The following is an 18,689-nucleotide window of genomic DNA, read 5'->3' on the forward strand; positions in this document are numbered from 1 at the left end:
TGCCAGGAAAATTCTCAAACAAATTAATCTTAGCAAAAGTCAAGTATTTTCTGTTACTTTCAGTATACATCTTCAAAAGTAAAAACAAAATTTCTTTCACCTGCTAATTGTTTACCATTATGACAATACAATTTTATATGAAGGGTGTGTCCGTATATTTGTAGGCTCTTTCAGTCTCTTTTCCTACTACAGGCATTTCCTCACTCCCACCCTCCCACACCAGAGCGGAGAATTTCCTAAACTACAGAAAAACAAGTTAGGCTCCTCCAAGTTTTCCAAAGAACCACCTTCCCTGAGCTTGACACCTGACCGGCAGCAAGAGATCATGAAAACCTAAATCTGATTTGTAGATTCTCTGACAGCTTCTGGGAAGGAAAGAAAGGGCATCTGGGTTCAGAAGAACCATTCTAAACATTTTTAAGAATGGAGTAATACATTGGCAGTAACTGATCTGTAAAACCCTCTTACCAAAAAACTGGTAGTCCCCATCATCATCCAAGATTGATTTTTGCTGTCCTAGACACTTCCTGAGTGTCTTAGTGAGGTTGGAAACTAAGTAGCCTATTCCCTGGGGGAAACCCCATTAGGATTTTCTAAGGAATGAAAGGGAGGGGTAGGACAAAGAGCAGAGAAAGGAAAATTAGCATTTGGCCCAGTTCTCCCTTCTTCAGGATGGGGGGGAGGGGAAGGGGGAAGAAAGATTTTCCCACTGAGAGGCAGCACACAGGTCCCTGGAAACAATTAAGAAGAGGTTTAAGTGTCCTATTTCAGATTCTTCTTTGGAGAAAGGGAGCCCCAAAAGAGGAAGAGATGAACAATCCAAAATTATCCCAAGCAATGGCCCTTGGTGAAATCCCACAAGCTGATGAATGAGGAGGAGCCCGGGCGGTCTCAACCTCCAGGATGATCTTTGTTGTTATCCTCTGAGCTGGTGTCCTCCTCTTTAATGTCTGGTTCTTCTTCTGCAATCAGAGTCCCGGAACTGAAAGAGGCTATTAGAGTATGGCAGGGGCTCCCTATTCAGAGTCAGTCATTTCCCCCTTCCTCCTTACACTCACCATAGCAGAACTGTAGAAGAGATTTGGGGAGAAGATGGACACACTGAACAGTAAGGACTCACTGCAGAAGTTGAACAGGATGGTCTTTTTTTGGTATCTCTGCCCTCCCCCAGGGATTCTTTTAAAAAAGTCTTAAAACTTCTTCTACTTCATCGGAGCTCTGAAGTATGGGGTCTCAAGAAAACACAACCACCACATCTAAAGACTGGGCTACTGCAGCTTTTCCAGAAAGAGGCAAGAGAATAAATGGTAGAAGTCTGCCTGCCTTTCACAGATGGGGGTGGGGGAGAATAGGCACCAAAACTCTAGTTCTGGATTGGTTGCTACTTGCTTGACAGATGAGAGGACATGTATATCAGACACACGTGACAAAAGCTGGTAACTGTTGCAGATGCCATATGCACTGATATACCATTACATGTTAAAAGTTGAACATTTCACCTGTTCATTCCAACACCTCAAATTATTTTTTTTAATAGGGCTTGTATTTCTCCTTCGAGGAACTCTGAAGGCTTTAAGTTGAGGGCAATGTACATGAGTGACTGTAGAAATTCCACTCCATCATTTTTGTTAAGAATCATAGAGATGGCAACTCAAATCCTACAAAATATGGATGCATCAGAAGAGGTATTTCTAGTACATATAAGGAAGTATTAAATGCCATAGTACAAGGCATTATTAGTAAGACCTCATCTAGAATACAGTGTACTGTTCTGGTCACCCATGTTCAAGAAAGATGCATTCAAATTGGAACAGGTGCAGAGAAGGAATACTGTGATGATCAGGAGACTAGAGTGTCTATTTGAGAAGAGATATTCTCTCTATAAGTACATCAGGAAGGTAAACACTAGTAAGGGAGAAGAAATAGCTAAAGGATAATGTTGGCGAAGAACAAAAGGGTATAAAACTGGCTATGAATAAATTTAGGCTGGAAATTGGAGGAATGTTTCTAAACATCAGAGGAATGAAGCTCTGGGACAGCCTTGCAATAGAAACAGCAGGAGAAGCAACCTAACCAGCATTAAGATGGAGTTTGTTAAGTTTGTGAACTGGATAATATGATGGGGTTGCCCGCAACAGCACGGGGCTGCACTCGATAACCCAGGAGGTACCTTCCCATCCTGTATTGAACACAGAAGCCATTATTTGTTTCAGATTTTTTTAGGCCTCAGGTAGCAGCTAACTGCAAATCTGTCTCCTCCACTCCTCCTATAAAAACACTCCAAACTACACAAAACTTCTGAAACTAGTACAGTAAACCTTGCAAATCCCAATCCCACAGCAACTTTTTACAAGATGGTCTTATGTTATCTTTAAGTCTCACCAGTCTACCCTAACAATTCACTGGCCTATTAGACCAAGAATCATCATCAACTTAGGGCAACAGTTCTCAGCCTTTTCCAGGATCCCCTTCCCTTATTTAGTACTATGGGAGGGGTAGGATGTTTTGACCTCTTGATACCTGTTTGCAATCCTGAGCTTTAGAACTCATGCCTTTGAGTATTAAAAAGAAACATCCCCTGCCACACACACACACATAGTTCCATTTCCACTTTTTTCCTCTAATTCCTTGTATTTGTTCACTTCCACACTGTCCAGTGTCTAAATTGGCCCTAATGGCTAATGTGAAAGGAATCTACTGAAGTTCCTAACAAACGCCTAAACAGTCAATGAAGACCAAATTTGCACACCTTCATAAATAAAGCTGACCAAAGTCAAAGTTATCCCAATGACCTGATGGGAGTTTAAACATCTTTCTACAGGTATTTAAAGGGAACTGTTAAGTGCTGGATTGCCTGGGGTAGACAAAGCAAAGCAGAAACTAGAGGAGAATATTACATTCAGTCTCTCTCCAGGGTTAGTATTCTCTCTCCTGCTCATTTCTTTGTATCCAAGGAAATAAGACATGGTTAACCAATCACATATAGGTATTGGAGTACAAAACAATCACCTTAACAAAATAGGGACAAATAGGAGACTCTAGTAAATATACATGAACCTAGACAAAAAAAAATGTCCAGCAATGTTATCCTTTGGAATATGCAAATAAGCATACTTTGAGTTAGATAGATGAAATATTCATATGGCTGACAAATTTTCATTCTGTAAAAACTTTAAGGCATTAATCTGTTTAGTCATTTAGATCCAGCACCAAAACAAGTCCATCCATCCTTCAATACCAAGCAAATACATGTAGATTCCCTGAAGTCCACAGACTGTGATTGGAACAATGCTTTCCATGAAGACGTTCAAAGCTATAAATAAAAAAAGATGCTCCTTTGGAAAGATTCTTAGGAAAATTGGATAAGTCTTCTGATCACCAAACAGAAGTTCAGGAAATGGGATAACACTGCATTAGAAGCTTCTACTAATTTAAGGGTTTCTGGAGAGCCTGTCAGATCTCAATACTTGAGTCAATTGGGTAAAGTTATTTACTAAACTCATAAGATCTTCACATTGAAAGGAAAAAAATTATTCCATTCAGACTTGGTGGTTTTATGACCTGGAAACTGTATTCTCAATGGAGGACACAGGATAAATTAAGTTACCTCAATCCAAGAAGCCAGTTTCCCGGAAAATAATGACCCAAGACATTAAAGTAAGCAAATACACTTCCTAAGGTTGTAGCAAAGGTGTTGCCAAAATATGTTTATCTTTTTCCTTTGTGTTTGTACAGCATTCTGATAAGATCCCAATCATACAAATATTGCCCATCATGTAAATTGTCCCTTTCTAGTACATTAAGAAAACTTCAAAGAGCTATTCAAAGTAGAGCTCAATGCTTGTTTAAAAATAAACAATTTTTTTCCAGGGTACTTAAGAAAATGCATCACAGTGTCCAATCTACACACTTCTTTTCATTAAGATATACATAATGCTCCATTAAAAAGGAGCACAGTCAACTTTGTGCCTATCACTTCCCACAGAATCCCCAAAATCCAGTATAGGTACAAAACATTCTGTACTACACTGAGGACTAAGAAGAGGTTTTTAACTTTCTCTTTTTTAAACACACAAACATAGCTCTCTTCCACCACACACTTATTTGGTACAGTCAATACTTTAGAGAGTTTATTATCACAGGTTTTTATCTCTTTATTACTGCTCAACTTACCGGTATATGAAGAAACTAATTTTTCCACTGCTGATGGCTCTATTTCTTTTGTATTTTCTTCTTTAATCTCTGAGCATTCATTTAGTTTTTCTGGACTTTGAGAGGCAGTGTCCAGCAAAATGCTATCGCCAATCATACAAGGTATTCTCTCATATATTTTTAATTTGTTCTGAAGCTCTGATATCTGCAAATGTTAAAATAAAAGTTAGATACAATTTTCTCATTCTCAAAAAGTGGCATTAAATATACCATATTGCCTACCTCCTCTTGCAGTATGTTCAGTTGTGCTGCATGCTTCTTGTCCCTCTCTTCAAGTACCCTTGTATGATCCTCCTCTTTTTTCATAAATTCTATTTCTCTAGTGGGGGAAGATACAATTGTACTGCAACGTTAGAAGGGTTTCAGCTAATAAGGAAACATTGAAATTGGTTATTTATTGAATCCGATGAAGTGAGCTGTAGCTCACAAAAGCTTATGCTCAAATAAATTTGTTAGTCTCTAAGGTGCCACAAGTACTCCTTTTCTTTTTGCGGATACAGACTAACATGGCTACTACTTTGAAACCTGAATTAAATTAATTATCCTTGTTACAGCATCACTATTTAAACACTGCAAATGGCCATCACACAACATCCAGTAACAGTGTTCATTATTTTTGTAAGCCCACTGTCCCCTCAAGTATGTGCATTATAAATACCAGGAAAAACAGGAGTTATAACTGTAAAGTTTACTCTGGGCTGAAGCTTAAAATGCAATATAAGGTCAGTGCACTTTTCCACCCTTAAGATGCTTTAGAAAATTCCATTTGGCTATTTTTACCTGTAAAAATTGAAGCAAATATGTATGAGTATAAGATGTTATGTGGATATAGAACCCAAACTATTGGAACTGCTCTGCCTTTTCTAAGTTTTACATAAATAAGATGGTGCAGCTGCCGAAGTATTCTATATGCATTCCATAGGCTGTGATAGAGTTCCACAGTTAAGTGCCAATATCCTGTAAACTTCCATTTTACGCCCATCCGAGTGAGTCTGTAATGGCCTGCGGTTTATGCAACAACAAAAATTATTCTGAAATTGCCTACTAAAGAAAGCGAGAAGGACAAAAGCAAATTGCCCCAGGGGAGAGGGGGAACATCTTAACAGTGAAATAAAATAGAGCAATATCACTGTGCTGGAGAAAACCAAGCAACTAAAAGAATCTGACTGAAAATAATATTTGCAGAGCACATAAACAACATAGAAGGAGTTCAGGTCAGCCAGAGAGAGGTAACAGTGTACGTAACACAGTGTGGAGCTGAGAGCCAGAATGTAAACAGACATATTCATGTTATGTTTGAGCTCCAAAGCAGGCAAGCTTCAAAGAACTGGAGCGGGACCTTTCAAGACACTTTTAATTGTGTGAAAAGGCACAGGGTAAGAGGTGGTAATCCTAGATGTGCACAGTGGAGGTAAACATCACAAACTACACTCAGAGAAGCAGGAAGTGCAGAAACTGCATTGTTCGCTCACAGCAACTACTCAAAACATGCCACAGGTGTGTTTTGCACTATCAGACACTTCCAAGTGGACTTCAGGGATAGCTCAAATTTCAGTAGTCTACCCTGGAGAGAAGAAAGGAGTTAATGACCATTGTGATATCTAAATAAGAGCAGACTATTCACAGCCTCTTAAGAAGCTATAGTTGATATTTAGATACCAATTACAAACTGAGCCAGAGATAGTTTTTGGCTCAGGACTCGCTATGGGGACTCAGACCTTTCTTTAGAGGCCTTACGTGAATGGATCATGGGTGTCTCCTTGGGATCTGCTCCCTTCGAAGTAGAGGGCTGTGGTGAGGTCTCCTGCTGTGGCTCAGGTGGTTGAAGGGCAGACTCCGTGATTAGGAGTTTGAGCCTCAGATCTCTGTCCTTTCTGGATCTGACAGTTGCTGACACAAACCACACTTCTGTGGGATGTCTCTCTCCCAGGCAGCAGACGCACTTAAGAGTGTCCGTCTGTCACTGTGATAAATTCCTTGCAACTGAGACACTTCTTGAAGCCCACGGAGCCCCCCAAACTGGGGCTTGAAGAAAGAACAGAGTCTTTTTTTTCCTAGACAATGGCCAAATAAAAATTTAAAGGAAGTAAAGGAAGAAAAGAGGCTTCAAAAGGAAGCTAAAGATTAGTGATTCTAACAAAAGTTAACAATTGTGAACAGACAGCTAAAGCTCCGCCTCTAACCAGGGGTGGTTGAGAAGGAACTGAGAAGGGTTCACTCGCACACACTGGTTAGCCTCGTGGCAGAGCACAGGGTGGACTAAACAGACACTGCTATCAAAGTTCTATGATCAGCAGCACAGGGACGCAGACATACGTACAGTGGAGCACCTACAGGGACACTACTCGAAGAAGAAAGTTATGTAATCAATACTTAATTGATTAGTAAATGCCCTGTTATTAATTTATTTAGCACATAGGGATGTCAAACAGGGATTATGGCCCCACTGCGTACAGCACCATGCAACAAAGAGTTTCTCTTCCAGAAACATCACAGTTAGAAAGAAACTATGGGAAAAAACAGGAAAAGTATTAATGTAACTGTGATGTTATCTGATTAAAATATGACCACATAGATCACTGTTGCAACCACTGTTCTATATTTGCAACAAATCTTGTACAAAATGTGGCATGTAAGATGTCTATGGAGAGATTATGATTTGCTGAATATGATTAGACTATTTGTATGCATGTATCATTTTTGTATTTGAAGTTATGAGTATTGATTGGCTCTATACCTATACTTCAAATGTTTGCTCCTGGAGTAACACCCACAAGGTACTTAGCCTGCACATCTTGAAGGGACTAATCAAATTAAATGGCTCATTAAATGCTTAACTCACAATAGAAGACACCTATCCACTATTAATGGAATTTCCTGCCAGGACTAAGTGAAGTCATGCATGTACATGTGACTTGCTTATGTGACTCCAAGCTCCATCTTGTACCTGTAATTTTCCACTAGCAGTGCTGAGGGCTTTGTTTGAAACAATGGATTTCCCTCCACGTGGCAGAAGCTATAAAAAGTCCTGGAAACACCTCCATTTTGCCTCTTTTCTGCTCGAGCCTCTGGACTATGAACTTATACTAATGGGAGCATTCTAACCAAGGGACTGAGGACCTTCCAGTGATTTGGAAGCAGCCAGAGACTCAACTTAAGCCAGCAGTTTATTCCATCACTGCTAGAAGCCTGAACCAAGAACTTTGCATTCTTTAACCAATTTTTATTTTCTCTCTCTCTCTCTCTGTATGTGTGTGTGTGTATATATATATATGTATCTCTCTCTCTGTATGTGTGTGTGTGTATATGTGTGTATATATATATATGTATCTCTCTCTCTGTATGTGTGTGTGTGTGTGTGTATATATATATATATATATATATATATATATCCTTTAGATTTTAGATACTAAAGGATTGGCAACAGTGCAATTTTTGTGTAAGATCTGAGTTGTACATTGACCTCAGTGTGTGGCTGGTCCTTTGGGATCAGAAGAATCTGTTATTTGATTAAATTGGTTTTAAAGAACCACTCATATATAAGTCTAGTGTTTTTGGTGGTGATAGAAGGACTAGAACGCGTAAGGAAACTGCTTCTCTGACTTCTTGTTAGTCAGTGTGGTGAAACAGAAGTTTACCTTCATTGCTGGTTTGGTATATCTCATGGGAGCTATTAGCAGCAGGAGAGTGGTGTGGGAGGACGTATTTTTTCATGCTTTGTGTGTATATAAAAAGATCTTCTACACTTTCCACAGCATACATTCGATGAAGTGAGCTGTAGCTCACGAAAGCTTATGCTCAAATAAATTGGTTAGTCTCTAAGGTGCCACAAGTACTCCTTTTCTCTTTGCAAATACAGACTAACACAGCTGTTACTCTGAAACCTGTTACTAGTTTGGGGTGTATCTGCCCTATTTCTCAGCAGTTTATCCTGAATTTGGTATTCTCAGTCATGACCCACAAAGACACAGCTACAGCAACAAGGATGGAGAAAGGTATTTAACCCCTTCAGCCCACCACTACATGCAGAAGAAGTCAAGTTTTTGTATTTAGGAGTGCTGAAGCACTTTGTTATCACAAAGCCAACCCTCTCTGCACCTCAACGTGCTACCCCTTTATTTCCCTCATCCCATTAGATGCATTATTACATCCTCTTGTTGCATAACCACTGGCACCAGCTGTCAGTCTATTCTTCAGCAGGCTGCAGAGTAAAGATATCTTGCAGCAGGGATATCTAATTCCCAGATCGGGTAGGGTGTACACACTAGCTCTGATTGACCTTGTGTGCTAAAAACAGCAGTTTGGCCATGGCAGCACAAGCAGCAGCTCGGGCTAGCTGCCTAAGCACATACTGAAGATCTCAGACAGGATTGTACTTGGGCTGTTAGTCCATGCTGTCGTAGCCACAATGCTATTTTTAGCACACCCCCCATTGATCAGAGTTAGTGTGTGTACAGCTAAATGAGCTGGAAATTACATCTTCCAGCTGCCAGTTTAGACGTGCCCGAAGGCTATGTCTGAACTACACACTTACTTCGGTATAACTATGCTGCTCAGAGGTGCAAAAAATCCACCCCCCTGAGCGACGTAGTCATACCGACCATAACACCCTGTACAGCTAGCGCTATGTTGGTGGGAGGAGTTGGGAGTTATTAAGCTGACAGGAGAGCTCTCTCCCGTCAGCTCTGAGCATCCTCAGCAGAAGCGCTGCATTGGTAGACCTGTCCTATGTGTTCTAGTAAGTCAATTAGTAACTCTGGATTGCTCCCCACCTTGTGTCCTAACTCCCCCAACATCTGACACACACAGAGAGTGAGTGCACGCGAGACTTGCCCTTTCATTATCTGAAAAATATTGAGGAACAAACAAAATAAATACAATTCTGGAAATCAGCTAAAGACCATTCTCTCAACTTCTCTCAATATGAGAGGGTGAATGGTTCGTCTTCAAATATTTCAACATTTACATATGTACATTCTAACTACATACCAAAATTACGTAAAAAATGTCAAGGTTTCAATGTCAATCACTCAAAAGTTAGGAAGCACCAGAAATGAGATTCTGCCTGCAGTCTTAATTCACCGTGTGCATATACAGCATGTTACAAGCTTTAATACATGATTACATACTACCTCCACCCCCTCAGAACAAGAGGATCCCTGCCTCATTCAATACATGGATAGTGCTCACTACATATTTCTTTTTATCCTTATCATTCAGTGAATAGCCACAGAGGCCTTACTTATTGCATACCATCCTGACTCATCAGTGAGTACCTAGTGACAGACAGTCAACACTGAATATAGTATCATTTATTTCCTCATGGATTTTTATGGTAATTATCACCATATTATCTGAATGCTTCACAATTTATTTTCACATTTTGAGAGGTAAGGTGGAATTATTCTCAACATTTAAGAGATGGGGGACTGAGGCACAGGTTAAGGGCAAAAATTGTCAGAAGTGTGTACTAAAATTCTGGGTGCTCAATTTGTGATATCTGAAAAATCAGGTCCTAGAGTATTTAGCATTTCATAGCCCTTAATATGTTCAAAGCACAGCTCCCACTGAGTATAATTGTTGTTGAGTGCGCTCAGCTCTTTTACAAACCATGCCCCAAGTGTCTCAAGATAAGCACCCAGAAAACAAGAAGCATACAGTTAGTGGCTGCCTGTTGAACATTCTAGTTTAGGTGATTTGCCCAGCATCATATAGGGAACTGTTACAGAGACAGAGACAATCCACTCTTCAGGTGGTATTCAAGTGCCTTAACCATGAGACCATCCTCTCTCTTCCTGAAGTCCTCTGCCTCTTTCACTACACACCTTCCAATTTTTGCAACAAATGAGGCAGAGGTCCTATAAACAACCTCTTTTAATACAGAACCCTGATTCAATCTGTGTGCCCCCATCAATTCTCTGAATGAGGCAGGAGTATTGAGGGAAACCATATGGATCATGCAATTAAACACTATCATAATGCATATGCACAAAGGGTTGAATTAAAAGTTGCACAGACAGTCTTAACTCTGGTATTTCCTAAGTTTTGAGTATTTCCCATTATAAACTTAACATTCTTTTAATTTAGGATTTGCCATCCAATTTCCTAAGTTTTTAAACAAGTGAATTGAAAAAATAAATTCCATCCTGTGGAATTATATTTATCCCCACATGGGTCATTATAAGCAATCTGGAGGCAGGGACTATCTTTTTGGTTTGTGTTTATCCCTAGCACAGGGGCGGCCAACCTGAGCCTGAGAAGGAGCCAGAATTTACCAATGTACATTGCCAAAGAGCCACACTAATATGTCAGCAGCCCTCCATTGGCTCCCCCCACTCCAACCTGCAGCGCCTCCTGCCTGCCAGCAGCCCCACCAATCAGTGCCTCCCGCTCCCTCCCCACACCTCCAGCCCACCGCGATCAGCCGTTACATGGTGCACAGGGCCTGGGGCAGAGCAGGGCGCTGAGCACCGAGCACTCTCCAGCACATTGGAAAGTTAGCATCTATCGCTCCAGCCCCAGAGTCAGTGCCCATGCAAGGAGCCGCATGTTAACTTATGAAGAGCTGCATGCAGCTCCGGAGCCACAGGCTGGCCACCCCTGCCCTAGCACAATGGAGTCCTGGTTCATGACTGTTGCTCCTAGGCGATACAATAATACTAGTGCAGGTTGAAACTTTAGAGCCACACAATAGCCTTCTACCACTTGAAGTAACATAGGTTTCAGAGTAGCAGCTGCGTTAGTCTGTAATCTCAAAAAGAAAAGGAGTACTTGTGACACCTTAGAGACTAACAAATTTATTTGAGCATAAGCTTTGCATGCATTTGGATGCATCCGATGAAGTGAGCTGTAGCTCACGAAAGCTTATGCTCAAATAAATTTGTTAGTCTCTAAGGTGCCACAAGTACTCCTTTTCTTTTTGAAGTAACATAGTAATTGGTAGCAGTAGTAAGTTATCATCCACATGGACCAGCCATTAGCGAAGGATAAGACACACTTTGCCTGCAAGTCTCACAACTATTTGCTAGACAGCATATGAATGCTGGGGTTTAGGAATCCTGGGTTCTATAAGCAAGTATGTCTATTGGTTACAGACCCATCAGCCCTGTCCCCTCCAGTATGTCCCCTTCTGGCACTGCTCCTGTTTCCCCAGTTCTTAACTCCCCAGCATGTCTCTGTATGCCACTGCCAGTATACAGCCTGACCCATCCCCCACTCACAATATGAGTCTTCTCCCCCTTCCTGCTTATTTCCCTTCTGCATTTGAGTCAGGCTGTTGCTGTTTTCTCCTCCATGCTGCTGGGACACCAGCAGGGAGAACACTGCAAGAACAAGAGAGACAGACAATCTCCCTACTTTCAGATCCAATGCCTGACATCACAGCAACCAGAGGTAACAACTGAAGGAAAGTCTTGCTCAGACACTGCAGCCCTGGGCTGCAACATACTCAGTGCACACAGAATGTTTGGAAAATTTTGCTTCCATCTTATAAACAAATCTCTATAGAGTATATGTGAACAGCAATTTTCAGAAACTTTTAAGTTGACCAATTCTGGATGGATTTTCACAGGATAACAAGAAGCACCTCTCTGAACACAAGAAAACCTTCATGCTAATTTCAAGTCTGTCTTCCAAAATATGGAGGGTCTACACTTTCTCTTGTGAATGTACACATGTCCACACCCAACACACTACAGTTATAATCTTTGTACAAATATGCCTGTAAGGTATTATCTGAAAATTGATAATTTACTGGACAATCATGTCTAATAAAACATGTGGGGAAACATTGTATGTGAAGTTAAGATTTCCCTGTACGTTATTAATACATGTTCCAAAACACAGCTCTACCCAAACAGAAGTTGGCAAAGCAGGTCCATCCTAAATAAATGAATGTGTGCTATGCTTAATTTGCATTTAAGCAGTAAACAGAGTCATCAAGCAGGAAGGGGAGGGAAAGGAAGCTCCAACAGATCAGAAAAAAGGAGCAGGGAACATCCTTCTACACAGACTTTTGTGTCTCCTGATACCCAGCTGGAAATGTTTTTCAAAAGAGGTACTGAAACTATAAAAGGAAGGGCAAACATCCCAAGACACCGCTCTCTCCCTCACTGCCCATGGCATTCACACCACCTGAAGCAACAAAGGAAGCATTCATTGGATTCTGGGAGAAGGGGTCCTGACCTAAGAAGTTTTGTCTAAAGACTGCTGAGAGCATGCAGTGAGAAAACTTTGCTTTGAATTTAACACAGTTTAAGATAAAACACAAATGGTGCCTATCTTTATTTTTCTTGTAAGCATTTCTGACCTTTTAGCCCCATTACTTGTACTCACTTAAAATCTCTTTTTTTTAGTTAATAAAACCTGTTTTATCTAATCCAGTGTGTTTAAATTGAAGTATCTGGGAAACTCCATTTGGGTTGGCAAGTTGTGCGATTATTTCTATTCAAGAAATAACAGACTTTATATAAACTTGCATTGTCCAGGAGTACAGGACATGCATATCCGGCTGGAGGGGGGGAGAGAGAAGAGGAATCTAAGAATGGGGGTGTGTTGGGGTCACCCAGCAGGGTGGTGAGGTAACCAAGGCTGATAAGAGCTGATAAGAGCCAAAGTGTGGCTGCAGCACACACACAGACATAGCTGGGAGTGACTTGCATGCTGAAAGCTGTTTATGAGCAATTTAAGCTGGAGGCTACAGCAAAGCATTTTAAAGGTATCCCAGGTTAGAGGACAGAGGTGACACAGCTATTCAGTCTGGATTGTACCATGGTATGTCACACAACTAAACTGCTGTTAGAATTTTTAACATTGTTTTGACAATGTAATTTTTCCTACCAGCATTTGCAGAAACAGCTGAACCATTTTGCTGAACACACCCCCCCGCAAAAATCAGCCTTTGGCAGACTAGTGGCGTGGAGAGATTCAGCCTGAATGGTTAAAGTTTGGAAGAATTACAAGCAACTGGAAACAGGATCTTATAATGGAAAGTACTAGGCAACCTTAACTAGAAGTGTTGTTACTAGCTCTGCCTATAATGTCAGGAATATGGAACCAAGAAAAAGACCAGTTTTTAAAAATCTTTTTATGAAATTATTTCACTTTAGTGTACTTACTTCTGTTGATAATCTTTAAGTAATTTCTTGGCCTTGTTGTATTTCTTCTCCAGAGCATCATACTGTTCCTGAGTTTCTTTAAGATGTTCATTTACGGTCTTGCATAAACTTTGTGCCTCTAACCAATAGGTCTCCAACTTCTTAATTTTTTCTTTGCTCTCTTCTAAAGTTTGCTGAAGCTGGGATTTACTTGACTCCCATTCAACTTTTTCAGCTTCAGTAGTTTTTAACTTGAAAGGAAAACATTCAGAACACTTAAGAACGATACCTTAAGATAAAAGTTAAAAATCAAAACAGCTGCTTAAACAAGTGTAAGTGGATAATAGCTACTAACTTACTAAACCAATCTCAGCAGTATTCAAAGCAAGACCTTTAATAGGTATACAACCTTTTCATACAGTAGTACTTAAAATGCTTTAAGTCTCTTTATATAGATATCATTTCAATGCTTCCAACTCTTTCCATGCTGTGTGAGTTTTACAAATCAAAGTCAAGAATCTCCCACACGGTACAAAAGTGGAAAAAAAAACACACCAGGCAGCTGGTCTAGCCTATTTCCTTAGTAGTGTACCTTCTTGCCAAACAGATACCAAAATTAAAAGAACCCTGATTTTCAGCTTATATTAACCTTGCTGGATATCTAATTCTCTGTTAACTTTTCTGAGGAAGGTCTACCTAAAACAGTAGAATAAGCCAACTTGTAATTTACTAATTGCTTTTCAATTCTGATCTTAGACCATGCACCTGATAACATCACATTTCCGCTTTGAAGTCAATGGGACTTTTTTGAACTGTTTAATTCCCAAAAGGAAAGCAAGTCATTCTGGAAAGTTGCTAGCAAACATGCAAGGAAAAAGGTATTGAATCAACCTCTAGCCCTAGGAGGTCAACAAAATATAGTACCCAAGAGCTTTTATCTAAAGCACCAGTTCTCAACCAGGAGTCCAGGGGCCACAAGCAGGTTTCAGAAGGTCCGCCAAAATAAGCCAAAGAGCCAGGCCAGAGTTAGCCTCGCTGGGGCTCATGGCAGAAAGCCCAAGCCCAACTGCTTGAGGCCAAGGGCAATTGCCCTGCTTGCTACCCTCTAATGCCAGCCCTGTTTTTTAATCTACCATACATGCAAAAAGACCCTAGTAGTTGTGACAAAGCTGGGACGTGGAGCTTTTATAGCATGTTGGGGGAGGGCCTCAGAGAGAAAAAAGTTGAGAACCCTTGATCTACAGAAGGTACAGACACTACTGCTCAGTATGTTTTCCCCCTTCCCCTGCCTCAGTATTTTCCTACTCATTATCAGATTCCCTAGCAAGTCACTAAGGCCCCGATCCTGCAAATAGGTCATCATGCGTGGAATCCCTACACTTCTCAAAGCCCAACAACACGAGGCCAACAGCAGGACTGGGACCTAGATTTATGTTTCTATTAAAGTTTCCTGTTTAATTTTAGTAGTAGCAGCATTTTAGCGTTCCATCGAACGTTTAAGCGAGAAGTATTGTCTTTTTGGTTTAAAAATAATTCTCCTCTTGATTTCCTTTCTGTCATGTTGGAATGTAAATTTAACAAGTTAATAAAGAAATGTTCTATAGTTCCAAATATGTGCATGCTTGGTAGTGTATCTCCACACATGGCCATGGCCCAGTTGTCTTGTTTTCTGTGGCGAGGCTGAAAGACATGCAGCATACACCATTGTCATGTGCACAGGATGCTGATGAATGCCCTTCTCACCACTAACTGGCTGATGAATGCCCTTCTGGAGACAGTAGTAAATGGCCAAAATTCACCAGAACTGGTTGTAACCTGGCTCACTGAGTAGAATGAGGTAGAGAGACGCTGCTGTACTTTCTCCACACCCTAAGACCGATATTTCTATACATAAGAAAAGGGCTGCTCGCAGCTCCCTGTCACCACCTCCTGTAACATGGAAAAGATGAGACAAAACTTCTCTTTCCCAGAGCAACCAGAAACTATAAGAATGCTGAGCTAGCCCTCAGCCCAAAAGAAGTTATGTGGTGTGCCCTCTCATCCAAGAAGTTTGTGTATTTGCATCAGGGCGGGGGGGGGGAATCCCCACACCAGTTCCCCTTCCTATAACTCTCCAAAATCTCCTTCCTAGAAGTGACCACTGGCCCCAAGTGGAAAATACATCCACTGCTCTCTAATTTCTACACAAAGGCACCTAATTTTTATGAAACACCAATACTGAACTGAGGAAGCTTCTCTCCATTGAACTATTCAATTCAATAAATTCTACTTTAAACAATATTATTCAAGCATTTTATTCTACTATAGAATTTCTTCAATCTGTCACAGAATTCAGTATTTGTGTAACCCAGAATTTAGGTTTACGAATTTGTGTCAAGTGTGCCCAAAGTACATGGTACCCTAGCCTTAAAATAGACATCTACTTACCTTCATTTGGTTTCCAACTTTTTCGCCTCTAAACATTAATCCTAACATGAACAATGTGAACATTAAACATTGCAAAACTTTAAAAGAAGTAACTTACTCTCTCTTTTAGCTGGTTAACTTCAGCTGTTGTTACTGCATGCTTTAACTGTAACTAGAATGAAATGTAATAGTTTTGTTAAGAAATATACAGAAAGATATTTGAAAGATTATTGCAAGTTTGTTACTAAATATTTAAGGCCTGATTCCCTTCTCACTTAAGCCAGTTTTACACTAGTGTAAATCTATTCACTTGCTCAATAAAGTTACTCATGATTTTCACTAACGTTAAAGAGGAGAACCAGGCTCTTATACTTTATATGTTTTTACAAAATTAAGCTCCCAGTTTAAGAAGAAAAGGTTTATAGGTCTTATGATGTGCATATTTGCTATAAAAAAAATCAAATCATGACCACCTGTATTTGAAAAAACTCACAAATTAATTTATGGGAAATAGTTAAGAAAAGCAAGCAAACTAAAATCATGTTTGAAATGAAGTGAACATGCCAAAAATACTGAAAGTCAGTAATGCTTTGTAACGGGCAAATAGTAAACACAGTCAAGTGAAAAATACAGTAGTTCTGGGTCTTTTTATTTAAGTTCATAAAGAATATCATTATGAAGTATTTTTATATTAAGCCGTATGTTTAAGGAGCAAGACTTTGGTATCAAGAGACTTCAGTAGATTACAGGGGTACATAAAGGCTTCACTTAAGTTTCAGAGTAGCAGCCGTGTTAGTCTGTATTCGTAAAAAGAAAAAGGAGTACTAGTGGCACCTTAGAGACTAACCAATGTATTTGAGCATAAGCTTTCGTGAGCTACAGCTCACTTCATCGGATGCATTCAGTGGAAAATACCTGAAATTTTCCACTGAATGCATCCGATGAAGTGAGCTGTAGCTCACGAAAGCTTATGCTCAAATACATTGGTTAGTCTCTAAGGTGCCACTAGTACTCCTTTTCTTTTCACTTAAGTCAAGTCATTTAAGTTATGTACATAAAGGCTTCATTTAAGTCATTGAAGGCAATTACAACAGTATGTCTTGAGAAATCTGCTATTAAGCCCTGGTCTACACTAGGACTTTAGGTCGAATTTAGCAGCGTTAAATCGATGTAAACCTGCACCCGTCCACACAATGAAGCCCTTTATTTCGACTTAAAGGGCTCTTAAAATCGATTTCCTTACTCCACCCCTGACAAGTGGATTAGCGCTTAAATCAACGTTGCCGGCTCGAATTTGGGGTACTGTGGACACAATTCGATGGTATTGGCCTCCGGGAGCTATCCCAGAGTGCTCCATTATGACCGCTCTGGACAGCACTCTCAACACAGATGCACTGGCCAGGTAGACAGGAAAAGAACCGCGAACTTTTGAATCTCATTTCCTGTTTGGCCAGCGTGGCAAGCTGCAGGTGACCATGCAGAGCTCATCAGCACAGGTGACCATGATGAAGTCCCAGAATCACAAAAGAGCTCCAGCATGGACCGAACAGGAGGTACGGGATCTGATCGCTGTTTGGGGAGAGGAATCCGTGCTATCAGAACTCCGTTCCAGTTTTCGAAATGCCAAAACCTTTGTCAAAATCTCCCAGGGCATGAAGGACAGAGGCCATAACAGGGACCCGAAGCAGTGCTGCGTGAAACTGAAGGAGCTGAGGCAAGCCTACCAGAAAACCAGAGAGGCGAACAGCCGCTCTGGGTCAGAGCCCCAAACATGCCGCTTCTATGATGAGCTGCATGCCATTTTAGGGGGTTCAGCCACCACTACTCCAGCCGTGTTGTTTGACTCCTTCAATGGAGATGGAGGCAATACGGAATCAGGTTTTGGGGACGAAGAAGATGAGGAGGAGGAGGAGGTTGTAGATAGCTCACAGCAAGCAAGCGGAGAAACCGGTTTTCCCGACAGCCAGGAACTGTTTCTCACCCTAGACCTGGAGCCAGTACCCCCCGAACCCACCCAAGGCTGCCTCCTGGACCCAGCAGGCGGAGAAGGGACCTCTGGTGAGTGTACCTTTTAAAATACTATACATGGTTTAAAAGCAAGCATGTGAAAGGATTACTTTGCCCTGGCATTTGCGGTTCTCCTAGATGTAGTCCTAAAGCCTTTGCAAAAGGTTTCTGGGGAGGGCAGCCTTATTGCGTCCTTCATGGTAGGACACTTTACCACTCCAGGCCAGTAACACGTACTCGGGAATCATTGTAGAACAAAGCATTGCAGTGTATGTTTGCTGGCATTCAAACAACATCCGTTCTTTATCTCTCTGTGTTATCCTCAGGAGAGTGAGATATCATTCATGGTCACCTGGTTGAAATAGAGTTCTTTTCTTCAGGGGACACTCAGAGGAGCCCATTCCTGCTGGGCTGTTTGCCTGTGGCTAAACAGAAATGTTCCCCGCTGTTAGCCACAGGGAGGGGGGAAGGTTGAGGGGGTAGTCACGCGGTGGGAGGAGGCAAAATGTGACCTTGTAACGAAAGCACATGTGCTATGTATGTAATGTTAACAGCAAGGTTTACCCTGAAAGAGTGTAGCCACTGTTTTATAAAATGTGTCTTTTTAAATACTGCTGTCCCTTTTTTTTTCTCCACCAGCTGCATGTGTTTCAATGATCACAGGATCTTCTCCTTCCCAGAGGCTAGTGAAGCTTAGAAAGAAAAAAAAACGCACTCACGATGAAATGTTCTCCGAGCTCATGCTGTCCTCCCACACTGACAGAGCACAGACGAATGCGTGGAGGCAAATAATGTCAGAGTGCAGGAAAGCACAAAATGACCGGGAGGAGAGGTGGAGGGCTGAAGAGAGTAAGTGGCGGGCTGAAGACAGGGCTGAAGCTCAAAGGTGGCGGCAGCGTGATGAGAGGAGGCAGGATTCAATGCTGAGGCTGCTGCAGGACCAAACCAGTATGCTCCAGTGTATGGTTG

At 41.1% G+C, this 18,689-nt stretch overlaps 1 protein-coding gene across 6 annotated transcripts in view; it reads right to left on the reverse strand.

Moving 5' to 3' along the window:
• Positions 1 to 18,689, reverse strand: part of LOC125644515 (neurabin-1) — a 92,456-nt gene that overhangs the window by 53,676 nt on the left and 20,091 nt on the right. For all 6 annotated transcript variants that reach the window (XR_007359036.2, XM_048868542.2, XM_048868540.2 and 3 more), the window contains exons 8-11: positions 15,832 to 15,885; positions 13,329 to 13,558; positions 4,435 to 4,531; positions 4,174 to 4,357 (exon numbers count right to left, since the gene is read on the reverse strand). Coding sequence is in view for 5 of the 6 variants with exons in the window: in XM_048868542.2 (XP_048724499.2) it covers positions 4,174 to 4,357; positions 4,435 to 4,531; positions 13,329 to 13,558; positions 15,832 to 15,885 (565 nt within the window). In the remaining variant the exon portion in view is untranslated. The remainder of the gene's footprint in view (positions 1 to 4,173; positions 4,358 to 4,434; positions 4,532 to 13,328; positions 13,559 to 15,831; positions 15,886 to 18,689) is intronic.

Source organism: Caretta caretta, chromosome 11 (genome assembly GCF_965140235.1).
Source record: "Caretta caretta isolate rCarCar2 chromosome 11, rCarCar1.hap1, whole genome shotgun sequence".
Lineage (NCBI taxonomy): Eukaryota > Metazoa > Chordata > Testudines > Cheloniidae > Caretta > Caretta caretta.